Raw genomic sequence first — 15,983 nt, 5'->3', positions numbered from 1 at the left:
TTTACTGTAATGTTTTATAATATTTCCCCCAAAATTTATATGGATGTTGCTCAGTGTTTGAGAGGGTAGACACAACTAATGGATGAGAAAAACAAACTGAAAAAAGTGAGAATTTTTCCCGCCTTCTTCTATAGGATTGGAATTTTTGAGCATGGAATACCAAAGCTGCAAATATAGGTCACACATTCATTCATATTTCACACCGAGTGTGTTTGTGTGGTGGAGGGAGCGTATGTTTATGTGGCAGCAAAGGCCTCCCCCACAGAGGAAACAAAGTACTTTCTTTGATGAGAGGGCATGAGAGAAAAACTCAATTAGCGCTCGAGAGGAGAAAACTCAACATGATTGAAGAAACAGTTTTACACGTGTGGTGCACATTTCTCTGAGCATATTTGTGGGTACGTACATGACTATGGCAGAATTTGGAAAATGTCCATGCACTAACACCATATACAGCTACAGAAGAAAAATGCACAACTACTCAAATGTAGTTCCAAACTAAATCTCCCAGAGAAAGCCAATTTTATAATTAGAGCACCAGGATGGCATTTTTCAGCAGCTGCAGCAGTCTGGCTGGCTGGCTCAACACATTCGCTCCTCTGCCCTAATGAGGCTATTAAAATGAAAAGATGCCACCTGGGCCACTTTCATTACCGTGTGGGAAGAAAGAGAGTAAAGAGTGGTACATATGGAGCAGGTGTACAGGTGCTGAATGAATTTAGGCAGTGAAACTGCTTTAATGTTGGTGCTGTATGGTGGCTTAAGGTTAAAGCAATGCTATAAATACCAACTCCAATGGATGGCTCTAATATGATAGACGCACTAAGTGTTAACTGTGAGGGTGTAATTACCTGCAGCATGAGCGCATGGGGTGAGTGGACGAAAATGGAGACATTGTCCTTTGGGGAGGACTCGAGGCAGAGCTGGGCGTCTGTGGCTCGGGGATTGTAAGTGAAGGCAATACTAGAAGACAGCTTGCCGTCATACAGTAAGGTCTTATGATGCTCAGCGAACAACAAGTCACTCTCAGCCTTGTACTTGAATGTGCCCTGAGCAAGAAGACAAAGAAAGGGGCAAAAAGTGTTTAGTAAAAAATTACATTAGACAGTCTCTGCATCGTTCTCTTAAGTGTCTTTCTGCAACCCTGGTAACCAAACAAAAAGGCCAGTTACAAATACTGAGTCAATGCAATCATCTGCAAATGAAACAATACTTCAAACACAAGACATTGCATGTTTAAACAGAGAGATCTTGCTTTTGAAAGACTATATGCCTATTTTTAATTTGATCCCAGTTGTGGAGTCTTAAAAACAGACCTGTTGGAGCATGAACTAATTAGGTTCATTAGTAAAGACTGAGACAGATCCACTGCTCAAAGATTGCAAGGACAACAAGACGCACTCAGAGCACAAACATCCATGAGCAGCTCACTCACTGGTCAGCTCTTACTTTTAAGGGAATAATACTGTAGTTTGTATTCATTCAGCTACCTTCTTTCTTCTTTTTAAAACATACTTTATGTCCAGGTAGTACATTTGACGTGATATTTTAAATCTTTATACATACATGCATACTGCAAGACATACCACACTGAGGATAATAGTAAGAACCATTGTTTATAAGTTTTAAGGCTTTTAGTCCATTTTCAACCAATAAATTATTTAATTGACCTTGAAGACCTTAGTGAATGTAAGCCAAACTGTAATGAATTATTAACATGACCTCACTCTACACCCCGATAAAATTTTATCAGACTATTATTTAAATCTTTTCGAGCTATCGTGTTTACAGACACATGCATGTAACCCCTACCAAAAGCATAACCTCCCAGAGGTAACTAGCTCATCAATATAAATGAATGTTTCTTAACTTGTATACCAAAGTATTTTTAGATTACAACACATTAAAGGACTTTGATAATATATTGAAATCTCTGTAAGCATCTATGATTACTGGCTATGATCCAAAAAACACCACTGCTGTTCATTTAATATGGACTTGGATGATTTTTCTAAATGTGAAATTCTTCTTGGAAACCATGGATGTTGCGCCCTGTTGTGGCCACCCAGCTTGTTATCATTATGCAGTTAAAAAGCAAGCATAGCTCCAAAAATAAAATTTCAGGTGTTGCCTCCAGTGCAGAGCTGCCACCCACTGAAAACATTTTACACACGAGGAAATGAAAAACATGACGCAGGGATGTCATAGAATCCAAGAAAGTAAAGTAAACAACCTGCAAAGGTACTATAATTGCCCTTCTTAATTCCTGAATGTTTAAAATGTTGACAAAAGCAGAGAAGTCATGCCAGTATATATTTTTTCCTCTCTAAGATGCTCATTATTATAACCAATCATGTTACTGAACTTTTTACAATTAATCTAATTAGTAGCAAAAATGTTCCTCTAGAGTTGCACATGTCCAAACTTTTTTGAGATTTTTCAAAAAAATAGTAACACGTGTCAGTTTAAACATTTGATATTCTTTTCTATGTTCTGCTGTAAATAAAATACAGTTTCATGCTTTCCAACCTGGTAGCCCGGACCCAGCTGATAGATAGCAAGGATCTGAGCAGCGCTGAGAGCTTCTCCAAACAGGTACACTGCCCCCATCTGTCCGCAGAACACACGGTTGATATCTGCCGTCTCAGACGATCCCAGGAAACACTTGTCAAATGTCTGCAAAGGGAGGAAGCAGGAAGGGAGGAAGGAATTACGAGAGCACCAAAAGGAAAAAACAAAAATAGACAAAAGGAGAAAAACAAAAGGGGTACGATGCGAGGAAGGAAATAAGGGGTGATGACAGATGGGGGTGGGTAAACAAAACCAAAAAGGGAAAGAAAAAAAAAAAAATCAAGAGAGAACAGCAGGGAAAGACACACTGATGTTAACGCTAGCTTTAAAGCAGAAATATTAAGAATGATAAGATCACGTCTCCTTCAAGAAGCCAATTTGCTTTCTGCCACAGCTACAGGATTACATTACACTGTGATGGCACAATAATTCCAAACATAATGTAATGTTACAATCTTTTATCTCAGCATGACAGAAAGCAATCCTGTGGACTGTGACAGAGTTCTGAAGTGTGAAGTGAACACGGCCATCATTTAATCATTTTACACTGCATTTTCCATGCTTCACAGATGGAGGGCAAGGAAAGCCCTCTGAAAGCAAGGACTGTGAATGGATGTGTGTAAAATCAGGCAAGATAGTCGGGGTGTTATTTGTTTGGTTTTGAGTGACAAAACTGATATTTAAACAGAAAACCTGTTAGAGCGCCTATATGTCTAACCCCCACATGCTACAATCAATGCCTACATTTTACCAAAGGGTTCATGTAATAAGTAATAATGATTTGCAAACACAGAAATGGCTTATTTAAGTGAATACTTAAATGCATTTTAGCAAAAAACTAAATAGCACTACATGAAAAGCAAAACATTTCTCCCCAAATCTCACACTCTTCCTTTAATTCTCTGTGAATCTGTGCAGACATTAAATATTACAGGAGCTGTTAGTAGCACCAACTCCTGTCCTGTTTTTGAGAAAAAGAGAAAAAACAAACATACTATTAAACTGTTGCTACTTACGTCACTGGTGTTGACAAACCAGGCAATGTCTCCAAAGGAAGCCAGTTCACCGTTCACAAAGCAGGCGATTTCACTGTTTTTCCAGCGGTTGTAGATATGAACTAGAGTCACCATGTACCACTGCAACGACCAGAACAAGCACACTTTCACACAATGGAAGTGCATCAATCAGACCAACACACGCACACACATGTTATCAGCAAGTCGGTGTCCTCTATCACTGTAATTCAGTCACGTTTCATGACTCACTGCCCTCAGCTATGATCCCACCTTCTGCTTAATGTTTGCTTCTAGTTTTACTTCAGCTTTGCAACCAGTGAAATAATAATAAATAGTTCATTATGTGAGAGAACAAGCATTATAACCATGTAAAAATCAACTAAAATGAGTCCTCTTGGGGTTTGGTGAAGTAAGATGACTCCTTCAAGCTCCAGGGGGAAAAAAACAAAAAACACCAGAAACTTTCAAATTGCTCGCAGACTGCGGTTTCTGAAACTAACAGTTTTCAATGCATGCTTTGTGTGGAAGGAACAGAGCCCTGGATAATCCTTCTCTCCCACTGCCCTCCTTCCTCCATCTTCTAGTTTTGCTTCTCCCCAGAGTCAGGTAAGATGTGGCAGCTCATTTTTAAAGGAAGGGCTAGATTTATCGTGTGTGCAAATGTGTATTTGGGTGTATAGATGTGACTGATTATGTGTGCGCTGACATATGATTTCTGTGATCTATTTACAAGGATTTGCCTTTTCATGTGTTTGAATATTTGGGTACAAAACACTGTATTTAGCTTCGTTTTCGTTCCTTTCGTACCTTCTGCGGTTTGAAGTCATACTTTACACAGTGCTGGAATCCTTTCCCCTTCGATTTTAATGAGGTCACTATCAAACAGCCGCCCACAAAGTGTGCCGAGTAACCCATGCCTTTGCTGGTACGGAAACTGAAACAAAACGAAGGGGAAATACAAACATGTAACTTTACTTTGGAAATGATGCTGCACAGTTTCATACCAACTACTGTACCTTTTAGTGGCAGCGTGAATTACAGTTTTAAAAAAAACATTAAAAAAACATTTTCAAGGGAATTTTTAAAGCATAAAAAAAAACAATCATTTCTGATCCTCACTAAGTCTTCCCATCCTTCTCAGTGTCCCAGAGAGATGGGGCCCCTTCATGTGATTTAGTGAATATCTCTCTTGTTAAAAGGGCACCAGACTGAAGGGGGGAGTTTTTATTAAGGATTCTCTCAAACAGCTCGTTGGCTGCCCGGTTTGCTTACCGTTTTCACAGCGGCTTAAGCAGACCCCTGCTGAATAAATGAGATTTTGGCAGAAATGAATGTTGGTTGAAAATAAAATGTTCAGAGGGTTTGTTTTACTTGTTCCTCAGAGATTAAACAAAGTATGATGACACGGGGAAAAACAACCTTTGAGGCTGGAGGGAGTGGGTTTCAAAATAAATCATCTTGGTGGGAAAATTGACACGCTCACCTTTCGTGCAGTTTTCTTTGTGTCTAAACTATGTCCTAAAGGCGAAGTTGGCACTCCTGCGTTCCATTTGTGCCACGTTCAAACAAAATTAACATTTAAATGGCAAAGAGCAAAGGTTTATGTTCACTCCTTAATGTTTCGAAAATTCTCGTGTACCTACCAGTACAGGTAAGGCTTGTCTTTGTCTACATTGATGTTGTTGAGTGGATCCATGCGGATCCACGTGTGGAATGTAAACCCATTCTGATATGGCCATTTCGCTATGGGGGGCAGAGCTATTGCCTGTTATGGGAAAACAAACAGAAGAAAAAACAAAAAGCATCAGACACTGTGATGTAGGATCCCAACTGTGGAATGAAATGAGCCTTCAAATATTAATTAACACTGTTCAGTAGTGCAGTAGGTCAGTCTGAAACCCCACAAAAACAAAACAAGAGTGAAGAACAGCTGGAAAACATTTACTCTAAATCACATTCCTGTCTTACTGTTTCATTAGCAGAGGTATGTGCACTGTACACAGCACGCTGTAGAAAAGCACAGACACGTAATAGCAGCATTTAGGTGAAAAAGAAAAAAATGAAACCACAGCTCACAAGGCGGCGTGCTGCATCTGTACATGTGTCATCATCTCAGCAGAGGGTTACACACACACAAGCAGGAAACCACACACAAACATGCAGTATGTTAAAGGTGTGAGTAGACTAATGAAGTACCGAGGAACAGATTTAAACACATCTATGTGCATTAGACATAATGAAAGGTTCGTTTAGCTTCATGTTTTAATTTAGCCTGCGTCCATGTATTTAAAAACACTGATTATGACGCATTTAGCTCCAAAGTTTAGTAGCGATTATCAATCGAGGAACAACTGTGACATATTCAAATATATGAGAGAGAAAAAACTCCCAAGGTGATCGCATTGACGTGCCACAAAATATCTTGTGGCAGGAAGAGGGGGGAAAAAACAGCAATGCAATTTTTCATGTATGTGGTAATGATGCAAAAAGCAATGCTTCTATAAACAATGCTTTTGTAAAGTTTCAGTGTAATAGAAACTAAAGCTGGAGCGTGCCACTCACAGCCAAAGTAGATTATAATAATTAGGCAGATAACTGACTAGATTCAGTTGATTTGGTTTTTCTTTTTCCAAGTCTGTTAATTTTTCTGTAGCTGTCACAATCGACAATCCTGTAATATGCACCAAGGGTGTGTTATGATGTGTCATCTTTAAAATAAAAACCTACTAAAAGATGTTAAGCAGAGACAAATAAGGCACTGTGCAGCCTGCCTTTCCATGATACCAACGGCTAAACGAGGAGGCTTCCACTAAACTAATGTGCAGCCAAGTTACAAACGGTATTTGAATATTTCAAAGCTCACTATGCATGACCTTTGCTTCATTAATGCGTTTCATGCAAACATCAGAAAGCATGGTATTAGCATCAAACTGCATGAGATTATGCTCCAACATTACTACACACTTCACAAGATTTAGCAGGAATGAATTAGCTTTGGAGCCCTGGGAGGGGCCTGATGCTTAATAGCAGATCAGAAAATATATAATATAAAAAATATAAGTAGTATGAAAAATAAAAAGCATGTGTAATGCAGTCAATAAGAGAAAAATTACACACAAGACTAAACAGTTGGCTTAATGGAAAACAGGTGAAAAAGCAAAGTCCTTCATTTCATCCCAACACTGGTGTAAAATATTTCTCAATGGTGGTGGGAAAAAAGGATTTTTCACAAATTTTAGAGTGCACTAATTGTTCCTAAATTCCACTTGAACACTTCTCATGCATTATATTCCTCCTCGGAGGCTTTGCTTGTTTTTTTTCCTCTTGTATCTGTGGTTACCTCAGTTGGGTTCATGATTTCACATCTTTAATCATTAATTTAGTGTTTCATATAAAAGCCACTGATAGTGCACACGGACAAAAGTACAAACTGTATTGTGTTTACAGTTGTGGCATTATATACTCACAGCTGCATTTTTTCCTGGAAAGCTGAAGAAGGAGTCGGGACCGCTCCTGTGAGCCATGTACTTTAGCACTGACAAAAGCTTCACTGCGTGACGAGGCTGAGGAGAAAACACAGACACATGGGTGTTACTTAAGGCAGCTGATATACTATCAATGTTCAAACAAGCATACACACACAAATATGCACACACTGGTTTTAAACCTGCTCTTCACACATGCAGGCTCCTTCTGCTTGTTCTAAATCTAACTCAAAAACTGCAAAGACTGACATCCTGACAGATTTCCTCATATTTTCTCAACCCTGTGCACGGCACAGTACGCCTATTTAAAATACAATGAATCGCCAAGAGTATTCACTCACCCATCCAAATCACTGAATTCAGGTGTTACAAACCCAGGAACTCAGCCACAAAGTAGCAGGCCACATAAAATCACTGAGTGGGGTCAGCAGATGCTGAGGTGCAGAAAATGACAACTTTTTGCAGAGTCAATCACTACTGACCTCCAAATTTCATGTGGCCTTCAGATGAGCTCAAGAACAGCCTGCAGAGAGCTTCATGGAATAGGTTTTCACGGGCGAGCAGCTGAATCCAAACCTTACATCATCAAGAGCAATGCAGAGTGCCAGGTGTCGGATGCAGCAGTGTAAAGTAGGGTGCCACTGGACTCTAGAGGAGTGACAAATCACCCTTCTCTGTCTGGCAATCCAATGGATGAATCTGGGTTTGGTGGTTGAAAGGAGAACAGTACTTGTCTGACTATATTGTGCAAAGTGTAAAGTTTGGTGGAAGGGATTATTTTGTGAGGGTGTTCTTCAGGAGTTAGGCTCGGCCCCTTAGTTCCAGTGAAAGGAACTCTTAATGCTTCAGGATACCAAGATATTTTGAACAATTTCATACTCCCAGTTTGGGGATGACCCCTTCTGTACCAAGATGACTACGCACCAGTGCACAAAGCAAGGCCCATAAAGACATGCATGAGCGAGTTTGGTGTGGAAGAACTTGCACAGAGTCCTGATCTCAACCTGATAGAACACCTTTGGGACAAAAAAAAAGAGCTGAGACTGCAAGGCTGGTGTTCCTGTCCAAAGTAAGTGTCTGACATCACAAATGCACTTCTAAAAGAACAGTCAGAATTTCCCATAAATCCTCTTAAACCTCATGGAAAACCCTCGGAGAAGAGTTGAAGCTGTTATAGCTGCAAAGGGTGGACCGACATCATATTAAATCCTATGGATTAAGAATGTTGCCTCACTCAAGTTCATGTGCGCATGAAACAAGTGAATACTTTTGGCAATATAGTCTGTGTTGTATAAATACAAATATGACTGAGTGTTTTCACAAAAGGAAAAGAAAAGAAAGTCATGTTTTACTAGCACAACACAAGCTCCCATGGTCTATCCGGCTCCAGATATTCATAAAGGGAAAAAATGGAGCAGTAGCAAAAGCTGCTTGACAGGGGGAAGTGTGAGGTGAAATTTACAGGCATAAAATCAACTTGGCCCATTTCCTTCACTTGATTAGTGTCAGTGATTAATGGGTTACTCTTCTTCTCTTCCTCGCTTCATCTGTCATCCTTTCTGTGCTACTGATTCTCCCTGGATGAAGCAACTTATCTTCTGTACATGTATCATAAATCTTAATTTCATTGTGGGTATACCTGTGTGCAGCTGCTCAGACAGGATTTATTGTAGAAAATCTTCCCCAACTGTGTAAATAATAAGTGTGTTGGCTCGCACGGTCACGATGTGAAAAAAAGCAACCTAAATTTGGACTGTGTGTGTACTCTCAAGAAGCAGCTAATATCAATAATCTAGAGGTGCAAAGACCAGTGAACAGGAGTCATCTGGTTTCACATGATCTATATTTTCTGTGTGATGAGGGCATTGCCTGTGGGATGGCAGCAGTTTAGGTGTTGCTAGAACATTGCTCATGCGGGCCCCAGACAACCAAGACAGATCACCGTGGCGAGCCTCTGACTCACCCACTGGCCTCGCTCCCCTTGCAACTTGCTGAAGAAAAGCTTCAGCTCTTTAACTGTGATGCTGTAGCTGGCAAGTACACCCAGCATGTCCACCAGCAGGTCTGCAAGGACACACGTACACAAAGAGGACAGAAAAACACAGGCGTTAAACATGGCAGGTTAAAAACAGGCTGACAAGATATAATACAACCTTATTTCCAAAACAGTTCAGCAAACGTGTAAAATGTAATAAATAAATGCAGTGATTTCCAAGTCTCACACTCACATGTTATTCTCAATAGGACATAGAAACCTTATCAAGTGTTTGGACTGAGATGTTGAACTAAATCCTATATCAGACAAGAATAAGGGATTCCTCTTCCAAACGTCCTGCAGCTAGTGTCCTCAGTTCCCACACGTTTACAAACTACTGTTAAAAGAAAAGAGGATGCTACACAGTGGTAAACATGACCTTGTTCCAACTTTTTTGAGACATATTGCTGCCATCAAATCCAAAAGTACCTCATTTTTGTCTTAACATGATACATTTTCTGAGTTTAAATAATCGATGTTCTCTTCTAAATAAAATATGGTTTTCTTAGATTTGAGGTTCATTGCATTCCGTTTTACTGTACATTTTACACAGCATCCGAGCTGTTTTGGAAGTATTACAGTAAGAATTACAGTGTAGCGAACGCTTCGAGCAGCTAAATAACTAAAAACGGAGACCTAAAATAGACAGGATGCTCCGGGAGAGTCCCAGCTTCTGTGCAGTCTCTTATTAGCCATTATTAATAATGAGCCTAGTGACAGATAAGACTAGTGTGCATTTTATGGAAGTTAACCGTTTAATATGATTCACTTCTTCCAGCATAAAGATGAACGGCAGTAACATCTGAGAGGATGTTTTCTACATAATATTAAAGTCTTGCTGTTCAATTCTGTACTACATGGTTTCATTTTGGTTTTTAGTAAAGGGGATTGCAGATCTCTTTAACTTAACTAATACTGCATTCACACTAAAGTAAATGTTATTATAATCATTACTTTTAGCTGCCTAGTTACTACTGGGCTATATCACCCTTGCTTGACTGCATACATGCTCCAGGCCAGAGCTGTTCTAGCTGGCAAAGGTTCACTGAACCATACACTGCAGGACTAGTTCATACTAATTTCCAGATGGGCATCAGACAAATTAGACTTAGACTTAAGGAGGCTGTGCAGGACAACTGAATCCTCACTCAGCATAATATGTGAGGATGAAATTATGATATTTTGGACAAAAAACTGTAGTGATCAATTCACATGTGGAGTTGGAATTTATCATTTAGTCAGCTCTCCTTCCTTACAGAGGTCACAGTAAAGGCTTAGCAACAAAACATCTCTTCTCCAGATGGGGAAGATTCATTGTTTTGTTAAGCAAACATCTGCAGCCTTTGCAGCTGAATAGCATGCTGCAACTGCTACACAAGCCAATTGCCTTTAACCTTTAAAAACTCATGGAAAGACAAAGACTTGTTTCAATGAAGGACTGTTTTCAGCACCTGCGATCATGCTGTCAATGGTGGATATACGCTGGAGCACAAGCTGAATGAGCCCCACTTCAGTGCACGCCTGCAGGTTGCGGACACTCTTCTTGAGGATGGCGGTGAAAATGCTCCAGATCTCAGCCTGACAGTTGGGCTCACACTTGTCCAACAGCTCGACCATGCACACAATGCTCTCCGGTTCCTGGATGATGAAGTTCATCTCCAGGTCAAACTGGCCGCCGACCAGCTGGAAGACAGAGAGAAAAACAAGTGAGGGTGGATGAGGAGGAGAGAGTTCCTTCCTTTTCTTTCATAAGCAGACAACAGAAACATTCCTAAGTGTGGGTCCACACTCCTAAACAGATCATTAGTCAGGCATTAGAGATGATGCCAGAGGATTAAAGGTCAACAGAGAATCTCTGTAAGTCTGTGGTGTCTACAGCTAACCTTCTGACACTGCAATTATTCAAGAGCAAAAACTATTGACCTAGTAATAGTTCGTTAATGAACTTCGGTTCTGTAAATGCCAAAATGCTAAGAGCATTGTGGAGTGTGTGTGCATCATAGTGATACTGCATCAATACACACACACACCTGGGATCTGTGTGTGTGTGTGTGTGTGTGTGTGTGTGTGTGTGTGTGTGTGTGTGTGTGTGTGTGTGTGTGTGGGAATACTACGAACAGGAGGGTCACCTCATGCACTACCATCCTGAGCTAATGTTCGGTGGGCTAACTTACTTTAAATCAACTCAACCCAAAAAACTATTCAACACTGTGACACAGTTGGCTTGATATTACTACCTACTAATTCAGAGCAAGCTAAGGGCTCAGTCACATGAGTAAAAATAGGATTTATATATGTAGACAGCAACAGATATGCGATTTTTGATGATTTATTAGAAACAGATTGCATAGGATTGCCAACTTGACCCCATTCAATCGCAGATTAATAACAGAGTACTGTGTATTACGGCAACATTTATGGCAGGTTTTAGTCTCAGTTTTGGCATCACGGATCATCTCATTTTGCAGCACAAAAAACATAAAAACCAACTTGGACAAAAGCTAATTTTAAAGGGTTTAAAAATGTCAGAAATAGTTGTGTTTAACTTTGCAAACTGCAAATTATGTCCTCAGAGTGAAAAGCATGTTTAGAGGTCTTCTATTCCTGTAGGAGGTCCTGAAATACTAACAGCATCCGACAGAGCCTGGCAGACACAAACTCGGGCTGAGATTAATTTCCCGTTCTGATCAAGTTCAAGAGAAACAATAGCATTTGTATAAACCACATCCTGCCATATATGCACAGCTTTCTACACAACATAACACACAACCCCAAGCTCTATTCCTTTCTCCATGAGAGAAACTAATTACAGTATTAGTCAACCTCAGCAGCGATCTCCAGCTAACGCTTATTCAGGCGGTGGTGAGGTAGATTGCTTGTCTTATTGCAAAGAAATAATGTTCTTTGTGTCCAGGGAAAAAATCTACGAGCCATAAATGTCATGATTTGTCACTCCTTAATAGTTGTGATGACATTTTTATTATTGAACCCTGCCTAATAGAAAAAGATAAAGAAAATAACAACACGGATGTCAAATTAATAATGCGAGGAAGGCTGTCATGTTTAGAATCAAGGAGGTGTGACTAGACAAAAACAAAAAGATTGCCGTACCACCATTAGACCAGCTCAGTGTGAAAACAGTGTGATTTGGTGCAGGGATCAGAAACTGTACTATTAAAATGAGAGAGGGGAGATTTACTCTGCAAATGTGTATCTGAGCAGAAGATAGAGGAGGAGGGGTAACACAGCTGCCCCTGCTGCTGCTGCAATATCTTTAAAGATGTGGAATAAATAATAGCGCTGAGACGCAGCTCTCCCATCGTCCTTTTGCCCTCCCCTCACATATAATCCATTTATTCTTTATGTCACCATTAAGCCTGGGAAGATATCCTTTACCTTTTGACAGAATCAGATACACGATGCATTTTTCCTATCATCCCTTTGCACACAGCCTCAGATGAAACATAATGTAAAAAATATGTTTTGGTACTAACATATTGTTCCAAAATTCACAACTACTGCAAATGCAAACAACTTTGTATCTAAACATATGAAATGCCCGCATTTAGCTTTTGTCAAAAAAACACTTGTAACTTTTAACACAAACTGTAGAAAATAGTTATTTTATCACTATATATATATCATATTTATATGAATATTATTTTACAAAGAAAACATAAACCAGAACATCAGTGATGGAGTCGCTCATCTGACTCACAATCCATCATCATTTACTGGTTGCTGCACGAAAAAAAAAAGACAACCATGGCCTTAAACTTAAGCTCGCTTTGGCTGAAGACTCATTGAGTGATCACACATTTATCCTTTTTTTTACAAATCAACACCACAAACCAAATTTTGTTATTCAGTTTTAATTAGTTACATTCAAATGTCTCAAAGCCTCGAGATTGTTTTAGCTCACTATGTCCATGGACAGACATAAAATAAAAGTAACAACATATTTTTTACCACATATGGATTATTCACACCTTTCATCAGGCAAACAGCTAAAAGATTAAAAAAAAAAATCATCAGTCTGCAAGTATGAATGCAGCACAACTAAACTTTCTATGCATCTGTTCAAATGAATACCAAGCTACCTCTTATTGAAACAAATGGAAGAAAGTGTGGACAAAATGACCAGCATCTCTTCTGTTTCCTTTTTAAAAACCATAAATCGTGCACACCTTTTCTAACTTGGTGGATGCCCATATGTACCATCATGTCATATAAACAACTGATTTATGAGCATCACATTGTAAGCTAGTCATCCATCCATTAGAGTCAACTGACCAACAGATGAAAAGAGTGGAAGCACAAGGATGGAGACCACACTGCAGTTGCACACTCTTGAAGCTAACAGGGCTGCTTTTAAATCTGATTTTCCACTTCCTATAATCAGAAAGGTGTCCAAGTCCAAGAAGACTTAAGCAATTACAATAAGTGGTTGTGTGGAAGTGTCCCCATCTCCTCGACAAAGAGGAATCCCCTTGTGGTCCTAATACTAAAATTAAAGTGAAACGATTCTGTAGACAGATAAAAATTACTGGGCTGATGTTGACTACAAAAATGCATTTTTCTGCTTTTGTTTTGTGATAACAAACATCTTGTTTGTCTACCAGGAAATGTTTATGATGCTTACAATATTTAAACTCCCTAAAACATTCAAACCAATGATTTACATTGTTCTTTCTGGGGAACAGGTAAAAAGCTGGCATAGCCTGAACTTCCTTTTTAGTCAGAAGCTACCATAATCGCCAGTGTCTTTTGGAAGCTAGACACCAGATCCCTGGATGGGTAACCTAGCCTGGCTGTACTCCCCTGAGGCCTGCCTGAATTAATCATGGCTGAGCAGCCAAGCAGCCACTGGGCTGTAACACAAAGCACAAACAGGCTGCTCTGGTCTCCATGGAGAACAACACCGGAGGAGAGCTGTTCTAAATGTTACACAGAACCAGTGTTCGTACATCAGATCCAAGAGGATTATGAATTTTAATGAAACTGAAGGCTGACAGCCAAAAAAAAAAAGGATATCAGGATTAGCAGGAATCAGAATTGTAAAAGTTATAGTTTAAAAGTTAATAGTTTTGTAAATGTTTCATTTCATGTGTTTAATATATTTTCAAACTCTATCAATATTCCTTTGCTATTGTAGAAAAATCATTTTCTATCATAAATGCCACTTTTTTAAAATCCAGAATATCACCTTAAACTAATAAAAATCACCAAAATATTGAGATTAAAAAAGGAAGAAGAGGTGGCCATATAAGACTCTTCCAAAGGGGGGGACCCATCACAACCTCCTACTGACCCTTACTGCAAATAAAGACGATACATACAGTGGGGCAAAAAAGTATTTAGTCAGCCACCGATTGTGCAAGTTCCCCCACTTAAAATGATGACAGAGGTCAGTAATTTGCAGCAGAGGTACACTTCAACTGTGAGAGACAGAATGTGAAGAAAAAAAAATCTATGAATTCACATGGTAGGATTTGTAAAGAATTTATTCGTAAATTAGGGTGGAAAATAAGTATTTGGTCACCTCAAACATGGAAAATCTCTGGCTCTCACAGACCTGTAACGTCTTCTGTAAGAAGCTTTTCTGTCCCCCACTCGTTACCTGTATGAATGGCACCTGTTTGAACTCATCATCTGTATAAAAGACACCTGTCCACAGCCTCAAACAGTCAGACTCCAAACTCCGCCATGGCCAAGACCAAAGAGCTTTCGAAGGACACCAGGAAAAGTATTGTAGACCTGCACCAGACTGGGAAGAGTGAATCTACAATAGGCAAGCAGCTTGGTGTGAAAAAAATCAACTGTGGGAGCAATCATCAGAAAATGGAAGACATACAAGACCACTGATAATCTCCCTCGATCTGGGGCTCCACGCAAGATCTCATCCCGTGGGGTCAAAATGATCATGAGAACGGTGAGCAAAGATCCCAGAACCACACGGGGGGACCTGGTGAATGACCTGCAGAGAGCTGGGACCAAAGTAACAAAGGTCACCATCAGTAACACACTACAACGGCAGGGAATCACATCCCGCAGTGCCAGACGTGTTCCGCTGCTGAAGCCAGTGCATGTCCAGGCCCGTCTGAAGTTTGCCAGAGAGCACATGGATGATACAGCAGAGGATTGGGAGAATGTCATGTGGTCAGATGAAACCAAAGTAGAACATTTTGGTATAAACTCAACTCGTCGTGTTTGGAGGAAGAAGAATACTGAGTTGCATCCCAAGAACACCGTACCTACTGTGAAGCATGGGGGTGGAAACATCATGCTATGGGGCTGTTTTTCTGCCAAGGGGACAGGACGACTGATCCGTGTTAAGGACAGAATGAATGGGGCCATGTATCGTGAGATTTTGAGCCAAAACCTCCTTCCATCAGTGAGAACTTTGAAGATGAAACGAGGCTGGGTCTTCCAACATGACAATGATCCAAAACACACCACCCGGGCAACAAAGGAGTGGCTCCGTAAGAAGCATTTGAAAGTCCTGGAGTGGCCTAGCCAGTCTCCAGACCTCAACCCCATAGAAAATCTGTGGCGGGAGTTGAAAGTCCGTGTTTCTCGGCGACAGCCCCAAAACATCACTGCTCTCGAGAAGATCTGCATGGAGGAATGGGCCAAAATACCAGCTACTGTGTGTGCAAACCTGGTAAAGACCTATAGTAAACGTTTGACCTCTGTTATTGCCAACAAAGGTTATGTTACAAAGTATTGAGTTGTATTTTTGTTATTGACCAAATACTTATTTTCCACCCTAATTTACGAATAAATTCTTTACAAATCCTACCATGTGGATTCATGGATTTTTTTTTTCACATTCTGTCTCTCACAGTTGAAGTGTACCTCTGGTGCAAATTACTG

The 15,983-nt window shown here is 40.0% G+C and overlaps 1 protein-coding gene across 4 annotated transcripts in view; it reads right to left on the bottom strand.

Annotated features, from left to right (window-relative positions):
• The window catches only part of lrba (LPS-responsive vesicle trafficking, beach and anchor containing), a 177,328-nt gene that overhangs the window by 139,932 nt on the left and 21,413 nt on the right, over window positions 1-15,983 (bottom strand). For all 4 annotated transcript variants that reach the window (XM_085458994.1, XM_085458995.1, XM_085458996.1 and 1 more), the window contains exons 2-9: window positions 10,559-10,790; window positions 9,036-9,136; window positions 7,055-7,150; window positions 5,231-5,352; window positions 4,395-4,521; window positions 3,588-3,707; window positions 2,530-2,676; window positions 852-1,049 (exon numbers count right to left, since the gene is read on the bottom strand). In XM_085458994.1, coding sequence (XP_085315120.1) covers window positions 852-1,049; window positions 2,530-2,676; window positions 3,588-3,707; window positions 4,395-4,521; window positions 5,231-5,352; window positions 7,055-7,150; window positions 9,036-9,136; window positions 10,559-10,790 — 1,143 coding nt within the window. The remainder of the gene's footprint in view (window positions 1-851; window positions 1,050-2,529; window positions 2,677-3,587; window positions 3,708-4,394; window positions 4,522-5,230; window positions 5,353-7,054; window positions 7,151-9,035; window positions 9,137-10,558; window positions 10,791-15,983) is intronic.

This window comes from Copadichromis virginalis, linkage group LG6, assembly GCF_057382275.1.
Source record: "Copadichromis virginalis isolate Kocher_CV1m ecotype Utaka linkage group LG6, C_Virginalis_male_GT1.1, whole genome shotgun sequence".
In the NCBI taxonomy this organism is placed as follows: domain Eukaryota; kingdom Metazoa; phylum Chordata; class Actinopteri; order Cichliformes; family Cichlidae; genus Copadichromis; species Copadichromis virginalis.
Note: the sequence above shows the minus strand (reverse complement) of the source record. Positions and strands in the feature narration are given on the sequence as shown.